Genomic DNA, 22,078 nt, shown 5'->3' with positions numbered 1-22,078 from the left:
AGCCGCGTCATTGTTTAAGCCGCGAGGTTCAAAGCCTGGGAAAAAAGTTGCGGCTTATAGTCCGGAATTTACGGTATTTGTTTTTTATTTCTAATGAATTTGCAAAAAATGCCTTCTGTTTTCGCTTTGTTATTATGGGGTATTGTGTGTAGATTGAGGAAAACATTTAATACGCTTTAATGTAACAAAATGTGGAAAAAGTAAAGCGGTCTGAATACTTTCTGTGTGTGTACAAATCATTAAGAAGAGAGAGACTGACCAGGTGAATCAAGTTCAAAGCTGTGATCCCTTATTGATGTCACTTGTTAAGACCTGTTAAAGAAGCATTTTTAAGCCCTGAGACATGGATTGTGTTTGTGCCATTCAGCGGGTGAATGGGCAAGACAAAATATTTAAGTTCCTTTTGAATGGGCTATGGTAGTAGGTGCAAGGCACATCGGTTTGTGTCAAGAACTGCAGAGCTACGGAGTTTTTCATACTCAAGTTTCCCATGTGTATCTAGAATGGTCCCCCACCCAAACAACATCAAGCCAACTTGCCAATGCTGTGGGAAGCATTGTAAACAACATGGGCCAGCATCCCTGAGGAACACGTTCAACATGTTCTAGAGTCCATGACCCAATGAATTTAGACTGTTCTGTTGGCAAAAGGGGGGGGGGGGGGGGTGCAACTTGATATTAGGACAGTTTTCGTTTTTTTACACACACACTGAGTGTCCCAAAAAATATTTGAATATTTATAATTTAAAAAAATTATACACAATAATTTAGGCAACAGGGATCTTGATCCAGGAGGGGATTGAATGTCTGGTGTAACCAAGAAGCTTGATCTTTGACATCTAGCCATCTTAGTTAGCAAATGTATAGCTGGAGCACTGAACTAGATATAAATTAGTTGACACTTGGGGGGGGGGGGGGGGTGTTTATGGGTACCCATGAGCAGTATTGTAAAGCTTACTGTCAATATTTCAAAATAGTCCGGTATACGGTGTAAGCCTAGTAATTCTAGATGTTGTCTGCCCAGGAACAAACATGAGGCCAGCTGCTGACTTTCTAGACATTTTCTGAAAAACAACTTTCACAGTAGACCTGAACAGTGGTTTTGTAAATGAACATGCCAGTAATATGCTTCCCCCTTTTCATCCAGAGAGTTTGAGAAAGAACCTTTTCAATTGGGCTATGCATTGTCCTAGTTCTTTAAATTCCTGGGCTCTGCAACATGGATCTCTCCCCCCCCCCAACACACACCCCATGCTGTGTTGTCTTCTTAGGACTCTCTTGTCATGTGTGTTTTTGTCCTACACTTTTATTTTTAATCCCAGCAATTGTCCCCGCAGGAGGCCTTTTGGTAGGCCGTCATTGTAAATAAGAATAAAGGTTGAATGAATAAAATCATCAAACACACACACACACACACACACACACACACACACACACACTACTGCTCGTTCATCAGTGCTGCAGATACTCCATGCTAGTTGTGCACTGCTGCTTCTTTGCTCCTCAGGACCAGATCACATGACCTGGGTGTTTACTTCCTGTTCGACGCACCCAGTCTAGCCCCTCCCCTCTCGTTTCTCTCTAGCCTCCTTCTCAAATCAACTCTCTCTGACATTTGGGCTACAGAGCGAAGGCTCTCTGTTTAGTTTTTCATTCATCTCACCGTCTTTTCTCTTCATCCCTTGTTAATCACTGGCTGCATCCCAAGTAGGGCATCTTTACTAAATTCCTTTCTCCTCATCCCTTGTTCTCTCTCTCATGCGGTGTTTGTCTCTCATGGACTTGAAAGGCAGCATAATAGATTAAGACATGCTGCAGTCACGAATGCTGCAGGGAGAAGAAGCTGCTGCAGTGTGTGTTTGGCTTTGTGTGTGTTGGCCGTGACTGTCTTTGTCTCTGGCAGGAGCCTCTTAAAGGGACACCCTGCCTGCGTTGGTCTGTTGGCGGCTGGTAAACCTGCAGTGGCTCAGAATAACTGCAGCTTCCACGCTTTCCTTCTCTCCTCCCTCCTTTCATCCTCTGCTTTCTTTAACACAATTCTATTTGTCGCTTTCTCTTGACACATCTTTTTCATCGACTGATCCTCTCTTCCCCCCTCCCCTCTTTCACCGTCTCTCTCTCTCTCTCTCTCTCTCTCTCTCCCTCACCTGGTATTGGTCTGGTAATCTGTGGAGTAATGCGGTGTCGTGGACTAAAGCCATGAGTCAGTTGGGGGGGGGGAGTGGTTGAGTCATCAGTGTTGCATTTAGACTAGAGGACAGACAGTCAGTCGGTAGGGATCTCCTTTGCAACGCGTTTCAAAACGGGAGGGAAACACACTGGCCGTGTGAGTCATCATACTGGAGATACAGCTACTCCGCCGTGTGTGTCGGTTTTATTCATGCATGTTTTAATGTGTGTTAAGTCGATCTCATGTATGTTTTAACGTGCGTTTCTTCTGTGTGTGATGTCATGCCTGTATTAATGCTAATTTAGCCTCTTGGTGTGTGTTCGTGCGTGCAGATGAGTTCTGGGGCTCTCACCATGGAGCCCGCCTTTCAGGACTTCCACTGTGTGGGTGTGTGCGTTTTTGATATTACGCCTGTATAACCGTGCGCTTCTCCTCTGTGTGCAGGCGGGTTCGGGGGCTCTCAACATGGCTGCGGCCTTTCAAGACTTCCAGAGGAGCGAGTCGGACCGGCTAAACGAGGTGAAGGGTCATCTAGAGATTGCCTTACTGGAGAAACACTTCCTACGTAAGTAACCTTAACAACCCTAACACACGTTTTAGTTCCTGTAGCTTTTTATTCATCCTCCGTTGCTTTCTGCTTGTGGACATGAATTGGGGAGTCCGGGTGAGAATGGGAGAGGCTGGAGGAATGGGTGTTGTGATGGGGACAAGAGGATGGTGGAGGGATGGATGAGGGAGTTGGGATACTGAGCCTGAGGTGGAAGCAAATTCAATTGTGCCTATTCATACTCACTCTAACACACCTCTGTGCTGGGTCAGCCACTCTCGTAATGCCTCTGGCCAATGTGGCTGCCCTGCCCCATTAACCCAACTCAGGGATGGGTACATACTGTACCAAGCCTATGCTACGGTAGTGTAGCACGTGTAGTGGCCTGTACTGTGTGTGTGTGCACAGTTTTTCCATCCACAGGTCTGCCAGTGTGCCTCCGCATCCCTGAGAGTGTGAGCATGCATTGCTGAAGCTAACACGTGGGCTAAAACTGTATGACTAAAGCCTTTTGCTAAGGCTATGTGGCTGAAGCTATTGCTAATTGCCAGTGCTAAAGCTATATGTGCAAAGCTATAGTGAAGCTAAAGCAATATGGCTAAATGTACAGTGCTAAATATACACTCCCCTAGTAATTATTTGGATAGTGAAGCTAAAATGTTTAATTTAGCTCTATACTCCAGCATTTTGGATTTGAGATCAAATGTTTTATATGTGGCGACAATACAGAATATCACTTTTTATTTGAGGGTATTTTTCATACATACCGGTTTTTTTATTATTTAGAAATGAAAGCACTTTGACTCTGGTAAGTCCTGTGTGCTGTTAAATAAAACAGCACACAGAAATAGACTTTCATAAATTACCAACTGACTCTGTAGCGAGAATGTAAGCTAATTAAAAGCAAGCTAATTGGAATGCCTCGTAAAGATTCACATTGGTTAAAGAGGATGGGCTATCAGCTGATCATTCATGTTGTTGATTATGTAAATCTGCTAGTTTGCTAGCTATGCTGTCCCTCAAATGTTTTTACTTGATTTTGTTCTTTAGTTTGTTCTGCTGCTGACGTGGCGATTTTGGCATGTAAATCTTGGTGGGGCAAACACCCCTTTTAAAATACTTTTTTTTATCTTTATAGTTGATGCATGCCAGCAAAGCCACTAAACAATACATAAATTGCACTATAATGGTGATAAATAGTGCCCATAAACTGTTAGAGCCTACATAAAGCTGTCCCAACAGCAGAGCTTTCTTTTCAGCACCATGGATTGACTCCTTACCACCGCTACACCTGGCTATCAGCGGAGCCAAGACTGGCAGCAAAACAGTTCATTTAGTCTCATTTACTGCATTTTTAAAAAGACATAGCTACTATGGCTGACTTGCCTAAACAAATGTGTTTTCTACTGATTTATTGAGATTTACAAATTATGGCATAAGAGGCCATCCGTAATTTCTATTAAGACATTGAGCGAGCTAGGACGGATGTAGTCAGTATAACTATTTGTTCTGCACTTTTGAAATGTACAGGGACAGAATACAGAACATGGGCCGTTCGTACAGTATTCTCCCTGTACACCAAGTCAGAACAGTAGGATAAATAAAGGGGGCATATAAGCAGATAATGAAAGCTCTTACAATATTAGATTTCGCTAAAACAGGCTATAGGCTACCTGTGCACCACCAAGTCAGAACAGTAGGCTAAATTATGAGGGGGGAAAGGGACAAAATTATTAAAGTGAGGCACATGGGCTACTAAGAGCTTACTACACAACATACACTTAGTATTACTTTCTTAGCTACAGTATACATATCTCCCTGGCATATTACATAATGTCTGCAGCAGCATACAAGAAATGTTTGGACTCCCCTTGTTGTGCAATGCTCACTTGAACAGGAAGGTGGTACGGCGGTCCTTCTTGTGGGCAAATGTTGTCATCAAAGTCTGGCATTCTCTGGATTTATGGGGCTTTCAAGATGCTGTGAACTCGGGCGGGGGGGAACAAGGTCGACTTATGACGTCAGTGATCTTTAGGTCGGAGCTCTAGAGAGGCCAGAGTTCTCGACTTGGATTTCAGAGTTGGGTGACTGTTAAACATTTTGCCAGTCGGTACGTGTTTTTTTTTGTTTTTCAGAGTTTCCAGTTGTCTTCAAATGTAGTGTATTAAAGAATTTATTTAAAAGGTTAGTATTTTGGTCTCATATTCCTAGCACGCAATGATTACGTCAAACTTGGGACTCTACGAACTTGGATGTTGGATGCATATGCAGTTTGTTTTTGTGTTTCGGATTATGTTGTGTCCAATTTGAATGGTAAATAATGAATTTGGTCATTTTGGAGTCACTTTTATTGTAAACAAAAAATGTTTCTGAACACGTCTACATTCAATGTGGATGCTACCATGATTATGGATAATCTCTGTTACGTATACGCCGGGAGTCAGAAAACAGAAGGTGAGTTTTTAATACGGAACAGATGCAAAAGAGCAAACATGGGATGCGAACTGAACGTGAGCGACAATAACACCTAAGGACTGATTTAACAAAGAGGGCTAAATAATCAGGGAAGTACAGGTGTCTAATGATGGGTTGCCAGGACCGGTGGTTAGTAAACTGGCGACGTTGGGCACTGGAGTGGGACTAGACGTGTCAATCGTGAATAATGAGTGGCATCGTTATAGATGCATAAATATCATAACCTCCCCCCCCCCCCCCCCCCCAAAAAAAATGCTAACCGCCTCTGTTATTAGTAATGGTGAGAGGTTAGCATGTTTTGGGGGTATGATCTCATGACACCTTCAAATGCGGGGACTAGATGCATAAAATGCTTTGATTCCTAAATGGATATGTATTAAAATACCCCTAAATAAAAGGTGCCATTCTGTACCTTTGCCTCATACACTACCAGTCAAAAGTTTGGAGACCTACTCATTCAAGGTGTTTTTTTTTTTTTTTTTACTATTTTCTACATTGTAGAATAACTGAAGACATCAAAACTTTGAAATATAACATGGAGTCGTTAAACAAATCAAAATATATTTGAGATTCTTCAAAGTCACCACCCTTAGCCTTGACAGCTTTGCACACTCTTGGCATTCTCTCAACCAGCTTCACCTGGAATGCTTTTCAAACAGTCTTGAAGCAGTTTCTTCATGCTGAGCACTTGTTGGCTGCTTTTTCTTCAATCTGCAGTCCAACTCAGCCCAAACCATCTCAATTTTGTTGAGGTCAGGTAATTGTGGAGGCCAAGTCATCTGATGCATCACTCCATCACTCTCCTTCTTGGGCAAATAGCCCTTACACAGCCTGGAGGTGTGTTGGGTCATTGTCCTGTTGAAAAACAAATGATAGTCCCACTAAGTGCAAACCAGATGGAATGGCGTATCACTGCAGAATGCTGTGCTAGCCATGCTGGTTAAGTGTGCCTTAATCTAAATAAATCACTGTCAGTGTCACCAGCATCGCACCTCCACCTCCATGCTTCACAGTGCGAACCACACATGCAGAGATCATTCGTTCACCTACTCTGCGTCTGAGGCATGGCGGTTGCAACCAAAAATCTCAAATTTGGACTCATCAGACCAAAGGACAGATTTCTATCAGTCAAATGTCCATTGCTCATGTTTCTTGTGCCAAGCAAGTCTCTTCTTATCGTTGTCGTTAGTAGTGATTTCTTTGCCGCAATTTGACCATGTAGCCCTGATTTTCACGCAGTCTCCTCTGAACTGTTGATGTCTGTTACTTGAACTCTGAAGCATTTATTTGGGCTGCAATCTGAGGCGAGTAACTCCAATGAACTTGTCCTCTGCAGCAGTGGTATCTCTGGGTCTTCCTTTCCTGTGGTGGTCCTCATGAGAGCCGGTTTCATCATAGCGTTTGATGGTATTTGCGACTGTACTTGAAGAAAATAAATTCCACAACTTAACTTTTAACAAGGCACACCTGTTAATTGAAATGTATTGCAGGTGACTACCTCATGAAGCTGGTTGAGAGAATGCCAAGTGTGCAAAGCTGTCATCAAGGTAAAGGGTGGCTACTTTGAAGAATCTCATGTTTTGATTTGTTTAACACTTTTTTTTAAACTTTTTTTTAAAAATTATTATTATTTTTTTAATATAATTTTTTTGGTTACTACATGATTCCATATGTGTTATTTCATAGTTGTTGATGTCTTCACTATTATTCTACTATGTAGAAAATATTAAAAATAAAGAAAAACCCTGTAATGAGTGTCAACTTTTGACTGGTTCTATAAATATGTAACATTTGATGTCAAATGTATAGATCCAAATGAAATGTTTTTAGCTAAAGCTGGTATGGCTGCCAGGTGTATTCTGTTAACATGTTTTATTATCTAGGTGTATTCTGTTAGCAGTTTTATTATCTAGGTGTATTCTGTTAGCAGTTTTATTATCTAGGTGTATTCTGTTAGCAGTTTTATTATCTAGGTGTATTCTGTTAGCAGTTTTATTATCTAGGTGTATTCTGTGAGCAGTTTAATTATTTAGGCGTAGTCCATCTCAGCCCTGTAGAGGGTCCTTATGAAGACCCTGTTACACACAGATGGATGAGCGACTCGTCATCTAATAACAGCACGGTCTCATCACCAGTTCTCCATTTAGACAGACAAATAATGTCCCAATGAATGTTGTCTACAGAGTTGAGTGCCATTGTGTCATTGGTGCTTAGCCCACTTTTTTTGGTCAGGGTAATTTGCTCTTAAGTTCTCTCTCCTGTTTGTGGGATCTGTATGGAGATGGAAGGTGGACTGTTATAAAAGATCATCTGCATATATACTTGACATACTCGTGCATTATTCACCTCTGCTTTGTTACCAATGACAGTCTTCCATACCTGATGTTTCAGTTAGTGTTTAGCATGCTATAGAAGACTGTGACAACATGGCAGCCTTGCCTTGCTGAAGATCAGAATAGAGATGTGTTTAGTCCCTGGCCTCTCTACACACTTCATACTGAATGGCAGTAGGGACTGTTGTATTCGTGAACTAGAGTGACTCTGTTTCTGGGTAATACAGGTCCTGACCAGGTCCCCCTCTGCTCTCTTTCTCCTGTCCTCTATCCCTCTCTTCCTCCCAGTGTAATTGGACCAGTAGGAGCGGTGAAGCATGAGTATCCATTAGCAGCTAAATGGACTTTGCTCTGTTCATTCTTGCTTTCTGTTCATCTCTGTTTTCATCTCTGCACAGTTTGTTCAGTGTGGGGAGGTAGTGGAGCAGGGGGAAGAGAGAAAGACAGGCATATGGGGTCTGAGTGGATGAGATTCAACTGGCTAGTGGTTAGACTATAGCATTGCCTATAGTCCTGAGGCCCCGGTCTGAACAGCTGAAAAAAAACCTCAAGCTACTAGACAGGCTAATATGCTACTAGAACTCTCAGGCAATCTGTATACATGAGGTAAAGAGATCAATCGAACTCGACTAAAACAATGGAAAAGCCATGGAAATGCATGGTGAAAAGGTTGCCCCCCCCCCCAGCAAAATTTGCCTACATTTAGACTTGTTTGTGTATTTCACACTATGTTGAGAAAAGATCTGACTATAATGCTTGTTTTGGATGTCAACCTCAGTACATGTTCATGCCATCGTCCCCAATCAACTGCATTACACTTGGACTGACTACCACCACTGATTTCTGTGTGCTAGCTATGCTATCAGCTTACATGAACAGGAGTTAGCATTTAGCAGTCATTTCTTCTAAACCAGAAAAGAGAGACCTTTCTTTACATGTTATGCTGTGAAAAAGGCTAGATAGATATCTATCAGACTGTAGTAACCACATTGTGGGCCTGTTACAATTGCATAGATTTGTTGAATGTGAGCCATCTGGCATCCTATCAAAGAAAATTGTGGACTACAGGAAAAGGAGGACCGAGCACGCCCCAATTCTCATTGACGGGGCTGTAGTGGCGCAGGTTGAGAGCTTCAACTTCCTTGGTGTCCACATCACGAACAAACTATTATGGTCCAAGCACACCAAGACAGCTGTGAAGAGGGCACGACAAAGCCTATTTCCCCCACAGGAGAAAATATTTGGCATGGGTCCTCAGATCCTCTAAAAGTTCTATAGCTGCACCATCAAGAGCATCCTGACTGGTTGCATCACTGCCTGTTACGGCAACTGCTCGGCCTCTGACCGCATGGCACAACACAGAGTAGTCCGTATGGCCCAGTACATCACTGGAGCTAAGCTGCCGGTACCGGAGCACCAAGTCCAGGTCAAAGGCTTCTCAACAGCTTTTACCCCCAAGCCATAAGACTCCTGAACAGGTAATCAAATGGCTACCCGGACTATTTGCATTGTGTCCTGACATTAGTGTCTAGTTTGAGAAACGGATGTCTCACAAGTCCAACTGGCAGCTTCATTAAATACTACCCGCAAAACACCAGTCTCAATGTCAACAGTGAAGAGGCGCCTCCGGGATGCTGGCCTTCTGGGCAGAGTTACCAAAAAAAAGCCATATCTCAGACTGGCCAATAAAAAGAAAAGATTAAGATGGGCAGAACACAGACACTGGACAGAGGAACTCTGCCTGGAAGGCCAGCATCCAACTTTTGATGTTGAGACTGGTGTTTTGCGTGTACTATTTAATAAAGCTGCAGGTTGAGGACTTGATGCATCTGTTTCACAAACTAGACACTAATGTACTTGTCCTCTTGCTCAGTTCTGCACTGGGGCCTCCCACTCTTTTTATACTGGCTAGAGACAGTTTGCGCTGTTCTATGAAGGGAGTACTACACAGCGTATTTTTTACTGCTGCTTTAATCAGTACAACAGTTTTCAGCTGTGCTAACATAATTGCAAAAGGGTTTTCTAATGATCAATTAGCCTTTTTTTTTAATTATAAACTTGGATTAGCTAACAACGTGCGATTGGAACACAGGAGTGATGGTTGCTGATAATGGGCCTCTGTACACCTATGTACAGTTGAAGTTGGAAGTTTACATACACTTAGGTTGGAGTCATTAACTCAATTTTTCAACCACTCCACATATTTCTTGTTAACAAACTATAGTTTTGGAAAGTCAGTTAGGACATCTACTTTGTGCATGACCCAAGTAATTTTTCCATCAATTGTTTACAGACAGATTATTTCAGTTATAATTCTCTATCACTATTCCAGTGGGTCAGAAGTTTACATACACTAAGTTGACTGTGCCTTTTTAAACAGCTCGGAAAATTCCAGAAAAGGATGTCATGGCTTTAGAAGCTTCTGATAGCCTAATTGACATCATTTGAGTCAATTGGAGGGGTACCTGTGGATGTATTTCAAGGCCTACCTTCAAACTCAGTGCCTCTTTAATTGACATCATGGGAAAATCAAAATAAATCAGCCAAGACCACAGAAAAATAATTGTAGACCTCCACAAGTCTGGTTCATCATTGGAAGCAATTTCCAAATGCCTGAAGGTACCACGTTCATCTGTACAAACAATAGTACGCAAGTATAAACACCATGGAACCCCGCAACCGTCATACCACTCAGGAAGGAGACGAATGTACTTTGGTGCGAAAAAAGCAAATCAATCCCAGAACAACAGCAAAGGACCTTGTAAAGATACTTTTGTACCCGTTTCCTCCAGTATCTATATCGACATAACCTGAAAGGCCGCTCAGCAAGGAAGAAGCCACTGCTCCAAAACCACCATTAAAAAAGCCAGACTACGGTTTGCAACTGCACATGGGGACAAGATCATACTTTTTGGAGAAATGTCCTCTGGTCTGATGAAACAAAAATAGAACTGTTTGGCCATAATGACCATAGTTATGTTTGGAGGAAAACGGGGGAGGCTTGCAAGCTGAAGCACACCATCCCAACCATGAAGCACAGGGGTGTCAGCATCATGTTGTGGGGGTGCTTTGCTGCAGGAGGGACTGGTGCACTTCGCAAAATAGATGGCATCATGAGGGAGGAAAATTATGTGGATATATTGAAGCAACATCTCAAGACATCAGTCACGAAGTTAAAGCTTCGTCAAAAAATAGGTATTCCAAATGGACAATGACCTCAAACATACTTCCAAAGTTGTGGCAAAATGGCTTAATGACAACAAAATCAAGGTATTGGAGTGGCCATCACAAAGCCCTGACCTCAATCCTATAGAAAATGTGTGGGCACAACTGATAAAGCGTGTGCGAGCAAGGAGGCCTACAAACCTGACTCGGATACCCCAGCTCTGTCAGGAGGAATGGGCCAAAATTCACCCAACTTATTGTGGGACGCTTGTGGAAGGCTACCTGGAACATTTGACCCAAGTAAAACAATTTAAAGGCAATGCTGCCAAATACTAATTGAGTGTAGGTAAACTTCTTCTGACCCACTGGGAATGTGATGAAAGAAATAAAAGCTGAAATAAATCACTCTACTGTTATTCTGACATTTCACATTCTTAAAGTAAAGTGGTGATCCTGACTGACCTAAGACAGGGACTTTTTTCTAGAATTAAATGTCAGGAATTGTGAAAAATGTGATATTTGTGTAAGGCTGATGTAAACTTCGGACAATTGTAGATATTCTAGAAATAAATCAGCTGTTTCCAGCTGCAATTGTCATTCACAACATTACCAATGTATACACTGTATTTCTGATCAATTTGATGTTATTTTTGTGTGTCATGAAGCTGGTTGAGAGAATGCCAAGAGTGTGCAAAGCTGTCAAGGCAAACAGTGGCTACTTTGAATAATATAAAATATATTTTGATTTGTTTAACACCATTTTGGTTACTACATAATTTCATAGTTTTGATGTCTTCACTATTATTCTACATTTGTAGAAAATAGTACAAATAAAGAACCCCTTGAATGAGTAGCTGGGTCAACTTTTGACTGGTACAACAGGGCCCAAAAATGGTGTACTATGTTGGGTATAGGGTGCCATTTGGGATGCAACACCCGTCACTATGTGAGATGGAGAGTCAGTGAGGAAACAGGCTTGTCTGTGTTGTGGTGATCCTGTTTGTTCTTGTGTTGCCTGATCATCTTTATCACTGAGTGTTGATTATTGTCAACTCATCACTCCTTCCATTTCAGTTCTACAGGGACCGTTTTCCCAGTGCTGTTGTCGCACTAACCAGAGTCATTGACATAATGTAGGTTTGTAGAGTGCGCCGCCCTATGGGACTCCTGGTCACGGCCGGCAATGACACATAATGACACAGGCTGTAGTGACGCCGCCACACTGCGATGCAGTGTCTTAGAATGTTGCGCCTCTCAGGAGTGCAGGGCATATATTTAAAATAAATTATAAATTTAATTTTCACACGTAGATGTGGGAAGCTAAAAATGCTAGCTAGCTTGCTATTTTTTTATTTTTTTGCCAGGCTGCCAGCTAGTTACTGCTAGCAAGGGAAGGCAACTCTTCCTTGCTTTCACAAACTGAGCTGACAAAGGTTTCCATCACCCCCTTGAGTGGGACCGGTGTGCATATCACATTACCAAAAGGTGTCTGCTGCTCAAAAAAATCCCACTCCACCAACGTACACATACGTAGATCAACTGAGTGAAGCTTGTAGTAACCTTTAAGTAACACTCTTCCTCCTCTCATGTTGGGTCAGTGGGTGTGTTGTGATGCGTGACAGACAGAAAGAACAGCTGGTCCCCCCTCTCTCACTGCGTGTGTGTTGCGTTGTTGCTGTGTCACTGTTGCCCTACTGTAGCTCCTGGCTCTCAGAACAGATGAGTACAATTTAGATCTCGCTCTCTCTGTCATGGCTGACTCAACCTCCCTTCCCTACAACCCTCTCACTTCATGTACCCTGTGAAAATACGACAATGTCTCCTAGAACGTCAAAGCACTATTGATACAGGTGCTTGTTTGGCTCTATGACTGGTTACTGACTGAGTTACTCACAACTTCCTAGCTAGAGCTGTGCTTTGTATGTTACTCATTGTGCAGAAGAGGAAACTCCGTACTGTCGTTGGTTTGGTTTCCACTGCTTGCAGCCTGTTGTGTGGTTGTGTGTGTGTGTGGGGGGGGGGGGTGTGTGTGTGTCTGTACTCCATGATTCTGCAGCATGCATTCTGCAGCATGCATTCTGCAGCATGCATTCTGCAGCATGCATGCAGCATGCATTCTGCACGCAGATACCTCGTTTAAGCATAAAGTACTGCAGATAACAAGACATTGCACAATGGATGTTTACAATTTTATATAATGAGTTTAACTCAATACATTAGGCAGCAGCAAGCAGGCTGCAAACAAACAGCATCCTCCTCCAACCCTATGTCTTATCTCCAGCTATTTACAGTGGCATGCATCTCCCTGGTTGTCAGCAGGCTAGTACTGTAATTATGCTGTTTAGGACACAGCAGTTAAACTATATTCAATACGTTATATGGATGATATAACATGGGCATATACCGTCAGTAATAAAGTCATTTTCATTTATATAGAATATAATTGTAGTTATTTCAGTCGACTCAGATCTCACTATGGGTCATTGTTTAAGCCTTATTCCAGCACGTCTAACAGGCCAATCTATATAACACCCTGCAATGCTATGGTTTCTTTGCCACTTCACAGGTCTATTTGGTTACTAGCTCGTTAAGCAGCTTTCTTCAGAATACTAGCTCTCTTAACTGTTCCTTTTGGTGTGGATTTGGTATTTTATTAGGATCACCATTAGCTGTTGTGAAAGCACCAGCTACTCTTCCTGGGGGATGCCACCCACCACGGAGCGTTGTGGCTTCTTTTCTATTTTCACGAACTTCAGCTTAATTTGACTGATTCCAAGTTGGCTTGTTAGGAGTGCTTTTTGGCTAACGGCACCACAGGTGTTTTTAGCTGTCAACTTTTGCGCTAAACCCCCATTCAGTTTGTTCGGCTAATATGAGCGGTGCTGTTTCTTCCTAGTGTGTTACGCCATCATTGAAGCACCATTCCTTTTTAAATTCCCCTGTAGAAGATGACCTAGCCGTGTGTTTCTACCTCGTGTTACTTGGTTTACACACCGGGTCACTACTCTGTATTTCACACGACGGCTAGCTAGCTATCATCACTCAGGTGAAGATAATTAGCTAGCATCCCTGTTAGCTGTACTTTCTCTACACCGAAAGTATATAGACTGCATTTATTTCCCACCACCCTGGTACATTTTTGTGTGTGTGTCTCTCTTTAACCCAGTGGGATGCAGGGCAGCAATAGGAGAATATTGATCAGTCAGTCAGCCAGCCAGTCACCAACAGAACAGGACAGAACTAACTGTCCTGTATGGAATGCAGTTGGATTGTGTCAGGACAGCATTGAAGTCAACAGTAGCATGATGTATGGTGACATCAGGGTCACTGTAGGATAGAGTTGGTGCCAATAGTACTGTGTCTCTGTAACCTGTAGGGTCTGTGTTGTTTAACAGATCGACCCTGTGTGTATGAGTGCATGGGCTGTGTGTGTGTGCCGGGGTTAATAGATCAGCCAATCAGTCTGACTTTCCCCATCTACCGATTTGACCAATCCGCATCCTGTGTGTTAAAACGAAGTCTACGTATACATTACATAACACTGCCATGTTTTTTATTTTATTTTTATTGATGTGTACATGCATGCATAGCGCTGTCTTGCACTAACTACTTACCCTCGTTGGTGTGTTAAGTACTGTACAGAATGTGAACAATGAACACAGCAGGTCGGTGTGTGAATGGACTCAGTGTTCTGCTGGTGTAATCTCATGCAGTACTTTTCCTTCTCCCAGCTCTTAGTCTAGATGAGAGGGATTTTATTTGTCTGCTTGCATACACACATGGCATTCACACTGGACGCTGCCTTCGACTAGTATAGGGGTCCTGAGGTTCTGTAGGGACAGACTATATGGGAGGGGAGTAGTCTACGGCTCCAATGTACTTGGTTGGTAGATTCCAGGCCGTTTTAGGAGCTCTACAAGGCTCCATCTCTAACTCTGCAGACTGGAAGGCCTCTATTGTATTTATGCTATAGGATCCAGCTGTGACTCTCTCAAAGCAGACTAGACCCACATACCCTGATTCTCTCCTCTGGAGTTTTGATCAGCTATGAGGTTGTTTGTTTGGTACACATGTCACAGTGTGACGCTAGGCTATAAACTTGACACCTAGACCGGCTGACTGGGAGCTGTATTTGAGTGCAGGGAGATTCTGAGTCTATTCGGGTCAGGTCCGTTAGGCAGTAACCTTCCACTGAATCCCAACTTCAGCGTAGTGGGACTAGGTTGTTTGGGCCTGTATCAGAGTCCTGGCGGGTCGCTTCTGGTTTTGGTCAATACCATAGCCCAGTTGGAGTGTGGGATCCTGCGGTGTCAGTCAATACCCTAGCTCAGCAGGGTGCTGGCTGTGTATCAGAGGAGATGGAGGACTGCAGCGGCCCAGACCCAGACTTTGCCTGGCTCGTCGACGGAGGTTGGACAGACAAGATTAAATCTCACAAGAGCAACCTCAACCTTAGTAAGTTAACATGACCTATTTGTTTTAAGACCTCAGTCTCCCGCAACCTCAGTAGGTTCATGTGACCCGTTTGTCTGTCTGCCTCTGCCTCTTTTTGTCTGTCTCGATAGCCCCAGAATATTTTACCTGTCTTTTCTGGGTAACTATCTTCTAGCTATCTGACCTGTCTGTGTACCTCTGTAGATTAAAGTTTATTGGTTAGACCAGCAGCTCTAGGGTGTGGCACATCACTCTAAAGGGCTCAGTCTCCCCACTGTGTGTGGATGAGTGGGATATGGATTATGAGGAGATGGCACTCAAACCGCAAACCAGTTTCTTCTCAGCTGGTCAGTGGGGAGAACAGGAGAGCGACACTCGGGCATGTGTCTTAGCTATTTAAGGACAATTGAACCACAAACATGACATTTGTGCATGACTGTCCCTGGGTTGTAGGATGTTGTAGGTTACTGGGGTTCATTGTGGCCAGAGAAGGAAGGGAAACAGGCACGCTCTGTTACTGTGCCACTGTGACCCAGGGTAAACTGCACTCATGATTCTGACGCTTAAGTGTTAAAGTACACTAGTACCTCTGTTATATCTGCTTGGAGCACAGGTGTGCTTTCCATTGTATTCACAGTTACAATTTATACAGAAGTGATAGTGCCTGGAAATACAGTTAATTATCATTTTGTCCCATCCTAAATTGGTTTACACATGATTCTTCTGCCCCCTGGCTGAGTATAGAGATAAATATGGTGTCTCCTATTGCCCTGGAAGAGGTCGTCTTCACTGATATATCCCTTAATCAATGTAAACTACGCCTTGGTCCTATTATTGCTCACACAATTTCTGTTTGCCGCAAAATTGAAAACCAACTGTGAATCAAAATGGCATGCCCATGCACCAATATTTCACAATAATGCCTTGCGATCTGGAGGGTGTCCTTTTGCATACCCCCCGTGGTTCAGATGTGGAATCTGCACCATTGCCGAAATCATGGACAGTGTGGATTTTAGTACATTCCAAGATTATAAAGACTCGTATACACTAAGTATACCAAACATTAACACCTTTTCTAATATTGCGTTGCACCCCCTCCCCTTTTGCCCTCAGAACAGCCTGAATTCGTCAGTGCATTTCACAGGGATGCTGGCCCATGTTGACTCCAATGCTTGCCACAGTTGTCAAGTTGGCTGGATGTCCTTTGGGTGATGGGCCACTCTTGATACACATGGGAAACTGTTGAGCATGGAAAAACCCAGCAGTGGCACCTACCGTAATCCATTCAAAGGCACTTAAATATTTTTGACTTGCCTATTCCCTTTCTGAATGATACACATGCACAATCCATGTCTCAATTGTCTTTAATCTCTCCTCCCCTTCATCTACGCAGAGTTTAAGTGGATTTAGAGGGGTTCCGGGCTTAGGGCAGGCAGGCCCAGTGTTGGGTCCACCTCGATGACCTGCTGACGGGATGAAGAGTGACAGAGTGTAACTGGCTCTGCCTGATTACTCCAGTACATTCAATACCCATTACACAAGCATGGGGAGAGGCCTGTGTTACATTACCCAGAATGCTTCACTCTTATTACCTAGGCTGCCTCTCTGTCCTGTCAGCTGTTGTCTAATAGGGTTACAGGCATTCTCTGGCACTTAGCACGAGGTCACAACTAAGCTACTTATACCACGTAGTGCTCAAGTCGAGACTAACTTTTTCCATAGGTGGCGCTGGTGCTACAAACTTTTTCAGTTCATGGCCCAGCACATGATTTGGTCGCACCAATTTTGACCTGACCTGTGTCCAATAACGTCGGCTCGGATTCTAACCAGCAACCTTTTGGTTACTGGCCCAACTTTCTTAACTGTTACGCTACCTGCCGACCCTAAAGTGACCTACCCTCCATACACATAATTATACTGAACAAAAATATAAACGCAGCATGTAAAGTGATGGTCCCATGTTTCATGAGCTGAAATAAAAGTTCCCGGAAATGTTCATTCGCACAAAGTTTCTCTCTCAAATTGTGCTGGGGACAATAAAAGGCCACTCTAAAATGTGCAGTTTTGTCACACAACACAATTCCACAGATGTCTCAATTTGAGGGAGTGTACAATTGGCATGCTGACTGCAGGACTGTCCACCAGAGCTGTTGTCAAAGAATGTTATGTTCATTTCTCTACCATAAGCTGCTGTTTTAAAGAACTTGGCAGTACGTCCAACCTGCCTCACAACCGCAAACCTCATGTAACCACGCCAGTCCAGGACCTGCGGGGTCGTCTGAGACCAACCACCCGGACAGCTGATGAAACTGTGGGTTTGCACAACCGAAGGATTTCTGCACAAACTGTCAAGCGTCTCAGGGAAGCTCATCTGCATGCTCGTCGTTCTAACCAGGGTCTTGACCTGACTGCAGTGGGCAAATGTTCACCTGGCATGCTGGGGATGTGTGCTCTTCACAGATAAATCCCAGTTTCAAATGTGCCGGGCAAATGGCAGTCGGCGTGTATGGCTTTGTTAGGGCGAGTGATTTGCTGATGTGAACAGTGTCCCATGGGGGGGTTATGGTATGGGCAGGCATAAGCTATGGACAATGAACACAATTGCATTTTATTGATGGAAATTTGAATGCACAGAGAGACAGTGACGAGATTCTGAGGCCCATTGTTGTGCCGTTCTACCGCCGCCATCACCTCATGTTTCAGCATGGTAATGCACGGCCCCATGTCGCAAGGATTTGTACACAATTCCTGAAGCTCAACATTTCCCAGTTCTTCGATGGCCTGCATACCCACCAGACATGTCACCCATTGAGCATGTTTGGGATGCTCTGGATCGACATGTACGACAGGGTGTTTCGTTCCCACCAATATAGTTGTCTTTTAATTCAATTGCGCGTCTTAGCAAGAGTCCATTGTTTGGCTAGCTGTTTTTGTCCTGTACAGCGTAGGCTATACGTGAGGGCAGAGTTTGCTAAACAAATCACGATATAATTTTGCCAGGTAGGCCTACTTCGCAGTCAACATTTAATTAGGAAGGGTTTTTGGGAAAGCCTTTACAAATGTTCATTCAAACAGATCATAATGACCGAATTGCGCATGGCAAAGACTCAACCAAGACTTCGGACCCAACTTTTTGCGTACATTGTACGCATACTCATTGCTGTATTTGAATAAATCTTGACCATTTTTTAAAAACAAAGCAAATTGTGAACCAACAACTTGCTGCATATTGTTTTTTTTCAGTGGCACCCTAGCAACCAATTGAAAATTTGTTGCACTGCTAAATCAAAGGGTCGCTAATGTGAGTGTTTTGAGCCATGCCACGCTAAACTAGCAGGGCTGACACAAACTTTACCCTATAGCACACACATAGACGTTTACATAAATGCACGTTTACGATCATGATTACACATACAAACTGGGGTAGAGGTAAAATAAAGCAAACTTCCATTGTTAAAGTACTGTAGTAACTTGTATGATAAGCCGAATTGAAGCGGAGTTGTAGTAGCTACTAAGTAAGTGGGCTTGTTTTAGAGAGCACTTATTCACTCACTGACTGGCAAGGCACCATTCAGATACTCCCCTGGAGTATACAGTAGAGCTATAGACAGGTGGGCCATTCTGTCAGTGCTTCAGCCAACTCTTCTGTGTTCATTCATACCAGATGGTATCTGTAGGATGACGAGGCTTGCCGTTTTTTGCTACAACACATATGAGCTTCCACCCAGACAGGTGCTTTTATTCCAACACTGACAGAACACAATGAGATATTCCGTTCTACCTGCCTGGAGGCCATCATTAACTGGATTGAGGGACAGAGAAGGGGAGTAAGAGATCTGTACAAGGAGGGAGGAAGAGGGGTAACGGAAGGGAGGGCGGGGACTGTATGGGGATGGGAGGAAGAGACAGCTCATTTGTAGTCTGGATTCTATATCCTAGAAATGGAATGATTTCTATGTTTTGTATCCTCCAGCTCAGAGAGGGAACTTCAATACTCTGCTTGTGGCTGTGCTAGCAGGTAGGGGGTAGCATGGGGGACTGATGCATATTTGATGAGGGTTAACAGGTAGAAATGAGAGCGATGGAGAGAGAAGAGTGTGACACTGCTGTAGTATAAATCTCCTATGTTAGATAATTAGGGAGATGGTGGTAGAGGAAACAGTCTGTGAATTATACATGTAGCCCTACAGGGGGGAGTAGTCTCTTTCGCCCTCTCAACCGCTTTCTGTCAACACCCCCCCCCACCCCTTTCTCTTCTCTCAACATGAACTCACCGGGTGGACAGAAATCTATTGATCTGTTTTTTTTTTTCCTCTCACCCTCTCTTTTGTCCTTCTCTGTTTTGATTTTGACCCCTAGTGTCAGTGCTGCTTTGGAGTCAGAGTGATCCTGGTGACAAGTCTGTCTAATCACACTGTAGCAGGGTTGCTGTGTGAGGTTCCTTCAGTACATAGTTGACTCGGAATAAGATGGTACGTTAGTAGCAGCACGTTTTCTTTGGAACAGCACTATTAATGTTTAGGAGAAAGACTGATCGAAGGCTGTGGGGTAAAGTAACACCAATATCTATATGGACACATGTAGTGTGTGTGTGTGCAATAATTTCTATGTAGCTTATAGCATTAGGTCAACCACTGAGTTATGACTGGTGTGTGTGACAGGACATTATACCCTAGTAGTCGTATGGAGACGAGTGTTGTGATATGGTGTGGGTAGTCATTTATAATGGATGTTAGTTCCACAGGCTGTTGAGCTGTGTTCATTTACTGTAATTGACATTCCCATAGAAATCCCCATAGAGCGGTGATCCTACGCACAACACAGTGGTGTATTGAAGGGTAAACGCTGTTAACACTTTTTTTACATTTTTTTTTTGCATAAGCTTTTACCCACCTTTTGCTGAAAAAAATGCATTGAAAATATAGGTGCTTTACTTCACTCACTGTGAACGGCGATCAGCGTTTAACACCTATTTTTATCACTGATAATACATTTGACAACTGTCACCTCAGCACTGATCTACAGTATGGCAGTGTTTACCTTACCATTCCTTACCATTGTATAAGGGCGGTGGATCTCCTCACTTAGCTTTGTTGTTCCTGACCAGAGTTTGACTTCTATTGTTTTCAACTAACTCAGTTGAAAACAGTAGAACTCAACTCATCTTGTCCTCTGCTCCAGTCTTTTTTTTCCCTATTTATTTTGGGGTGGGTTGGATTGGCTTTAATATTTCAAATTGATTGTGGCTTCTACGTTGTAGAATAATAGTGACGACATCAAAACTATGAAGTAACACATTTATGTAGTAACCACAAAGTGTCAAAAAATAAATGAAGAATCTCATATAAAATATTTAGATTTAAAGTAGCCGCCTTGACAGCTTTGCACACTTGGCATTCTCTCAACCAGCTTCATTAGGTAGTCACCTGGAATGCATTTCAATTAACAGTTGTGCCTTGCTAAAAGTTAATTGGTGGAATTTCTTTCCTTCTTAATGCGTTTGAGACAGTTGTGGACAAGGTGGGGTGGGGGGGGGGGGGGTAATACAGAAGATAGCCTTATTTGGTAAAAGACCAAGCCCATATTATGGCAAGAACAGCTCAAATAAGCAAAAGGAAACGACAGTCCATTGTGACTTTAAGACATGAAGGTCAATACGGAACATTTCAAGAACTTTCATAAATTCTTCAAGTGCAGACGCAAAAACCAGGCGCTGTGATGAAACTGGCTTTCATGAGGACCGCCTAAGGAATGGAAGACCCAGAGTTACTTCTGCTGCAGATGATAAGTTACCAGCCTAGGAAATTGTAGCCCAAATGAATGCTTCAGAGTTCAAGTACCAGACAGATCTCAACATCAACTGTTCAGAGGAGACTGTGAATCAGGCCTTCATGGTCGAATTGCTGCCAAGAACCACAACTAAAGGACACCAGCTTGGTCCAAGAAACAGGAGCAATGTCCAAATTTGCTTTTTTTTTTTTTTTTTTTATCCAACTGCTGTGACTTTGGGAGACGCAAAGTAGGTGTGGTTCCCACCGTGGAGGAGGTGTGGCGGTGTTTTGCTGGTGACACTGATTTAATTTATAACTCAAACCACACTTAACCAGCATTATGCAGTAATACACCATCCCATCTAGTTTGCGCTTAGTTCCACTATCATTTGTTTTTCAACAGGACAATGACCCAAAACACACCTCCAGGCTGTGAAAGGGCTATTTGACAAAGAGGGAGAGTGATGGAGTGCTGCATCAGATGACCTGGCCTCCACAATCACCAGACCTCAACCCAATTGAGATGGTTTGGGATGAGTTGGACTGCAGAGTGAATTCAAAGCTGCCAACAAGTGCTCAGCGTATGTGGGAACTCCTTCAAGACTGTTGGAAAAGCCTTCCAGGTGAAGCTGGTTGAGAGAATGCCTAGAGTGTGCAAAGCAAACGGTGGCTACTTTGAAGAATCTCAAATATAACATATTTTGATTTGTTTAACACTTTTGGTTACTACATATATAATATGTTCCTTTATGGTTGTATCCTATATACAGTGGCTTGTGAAAGTATTCACCCCCCTTGGAATTTTTCCTATTTTGTTTCCTTACAAAAGTCAATTTTAATTCCAGGTTGTATCATTTGATTTAAACTACATGTTTACCACTTTGAAGATGCAAAATATTTTTTGTGAAACAAACCAGAAATAAGACAAAAAAACAGAACTTGAGCGGTCATAACTATTCACCCCCCCCAAAGTCAATACTTTGTAGAGCCACCTTTTGCAGCAATTACAGCTGCAAGTCTCTTGGGGTATGTCTCTATAAGCTTGGCACATCTTGCCACTGGGATTTTTGCTCATTCTTCAAGGCAAAACTGCTCCAGCTCATTCAAGTTGGATGGGTTCTACTGGTGTACAGCAATCTTTGTCATACCACAGATTCTCAATTGGATTGAGGTCTGGGCTTTGA

General features: G+C 43.1%; 1 protein-coding gene across 3 annotated transcripts in view; it reads left to right on the top strand.

The window, feature by feature from the left end:
- The window catches only part of gramd4a (GRAM domain containing 4a), a 60,977-nt gene that overhangs the window by 19,548 nt on the left and 19,351 nt on the right, over positions 1–22,078 (top strand). For 2 of the 3 annotated variants that reach the window (XM_014152776.3, XM_014152777.3), the window contains exon 3: positions 2,614–2,734. In XM_014152776.3, coding sequence (XP_014008251.1) covers positions 2,614–2,734 — 121 coding nt within the window. Of the gene's footprint in view, positions 1–1,586; positions 2,326–2,613; positions 2,735–22,078 lie in introns of those variants that run through there. The other variant, XM_014152778.3, reaches the window with a different exon arrangement.

This window comes from Salmo salar, chromosome 17 (genome assembly GCF_965601325.2).
Source record: "Salmo salar chromosome 17, fSalSal1, whole genome shotgun sequence".
NCBI classification, from domain to species: Eukaryota; Metazoa; Chordata; class Actinopteri; order Salmoniformes; family Salmonidae; genus Salmo; species Salmo salar.
Note: the sequence above shows the minus strand (reverse complement) of the source record. Positions and strands in the feature narration are given on the sequence as shown.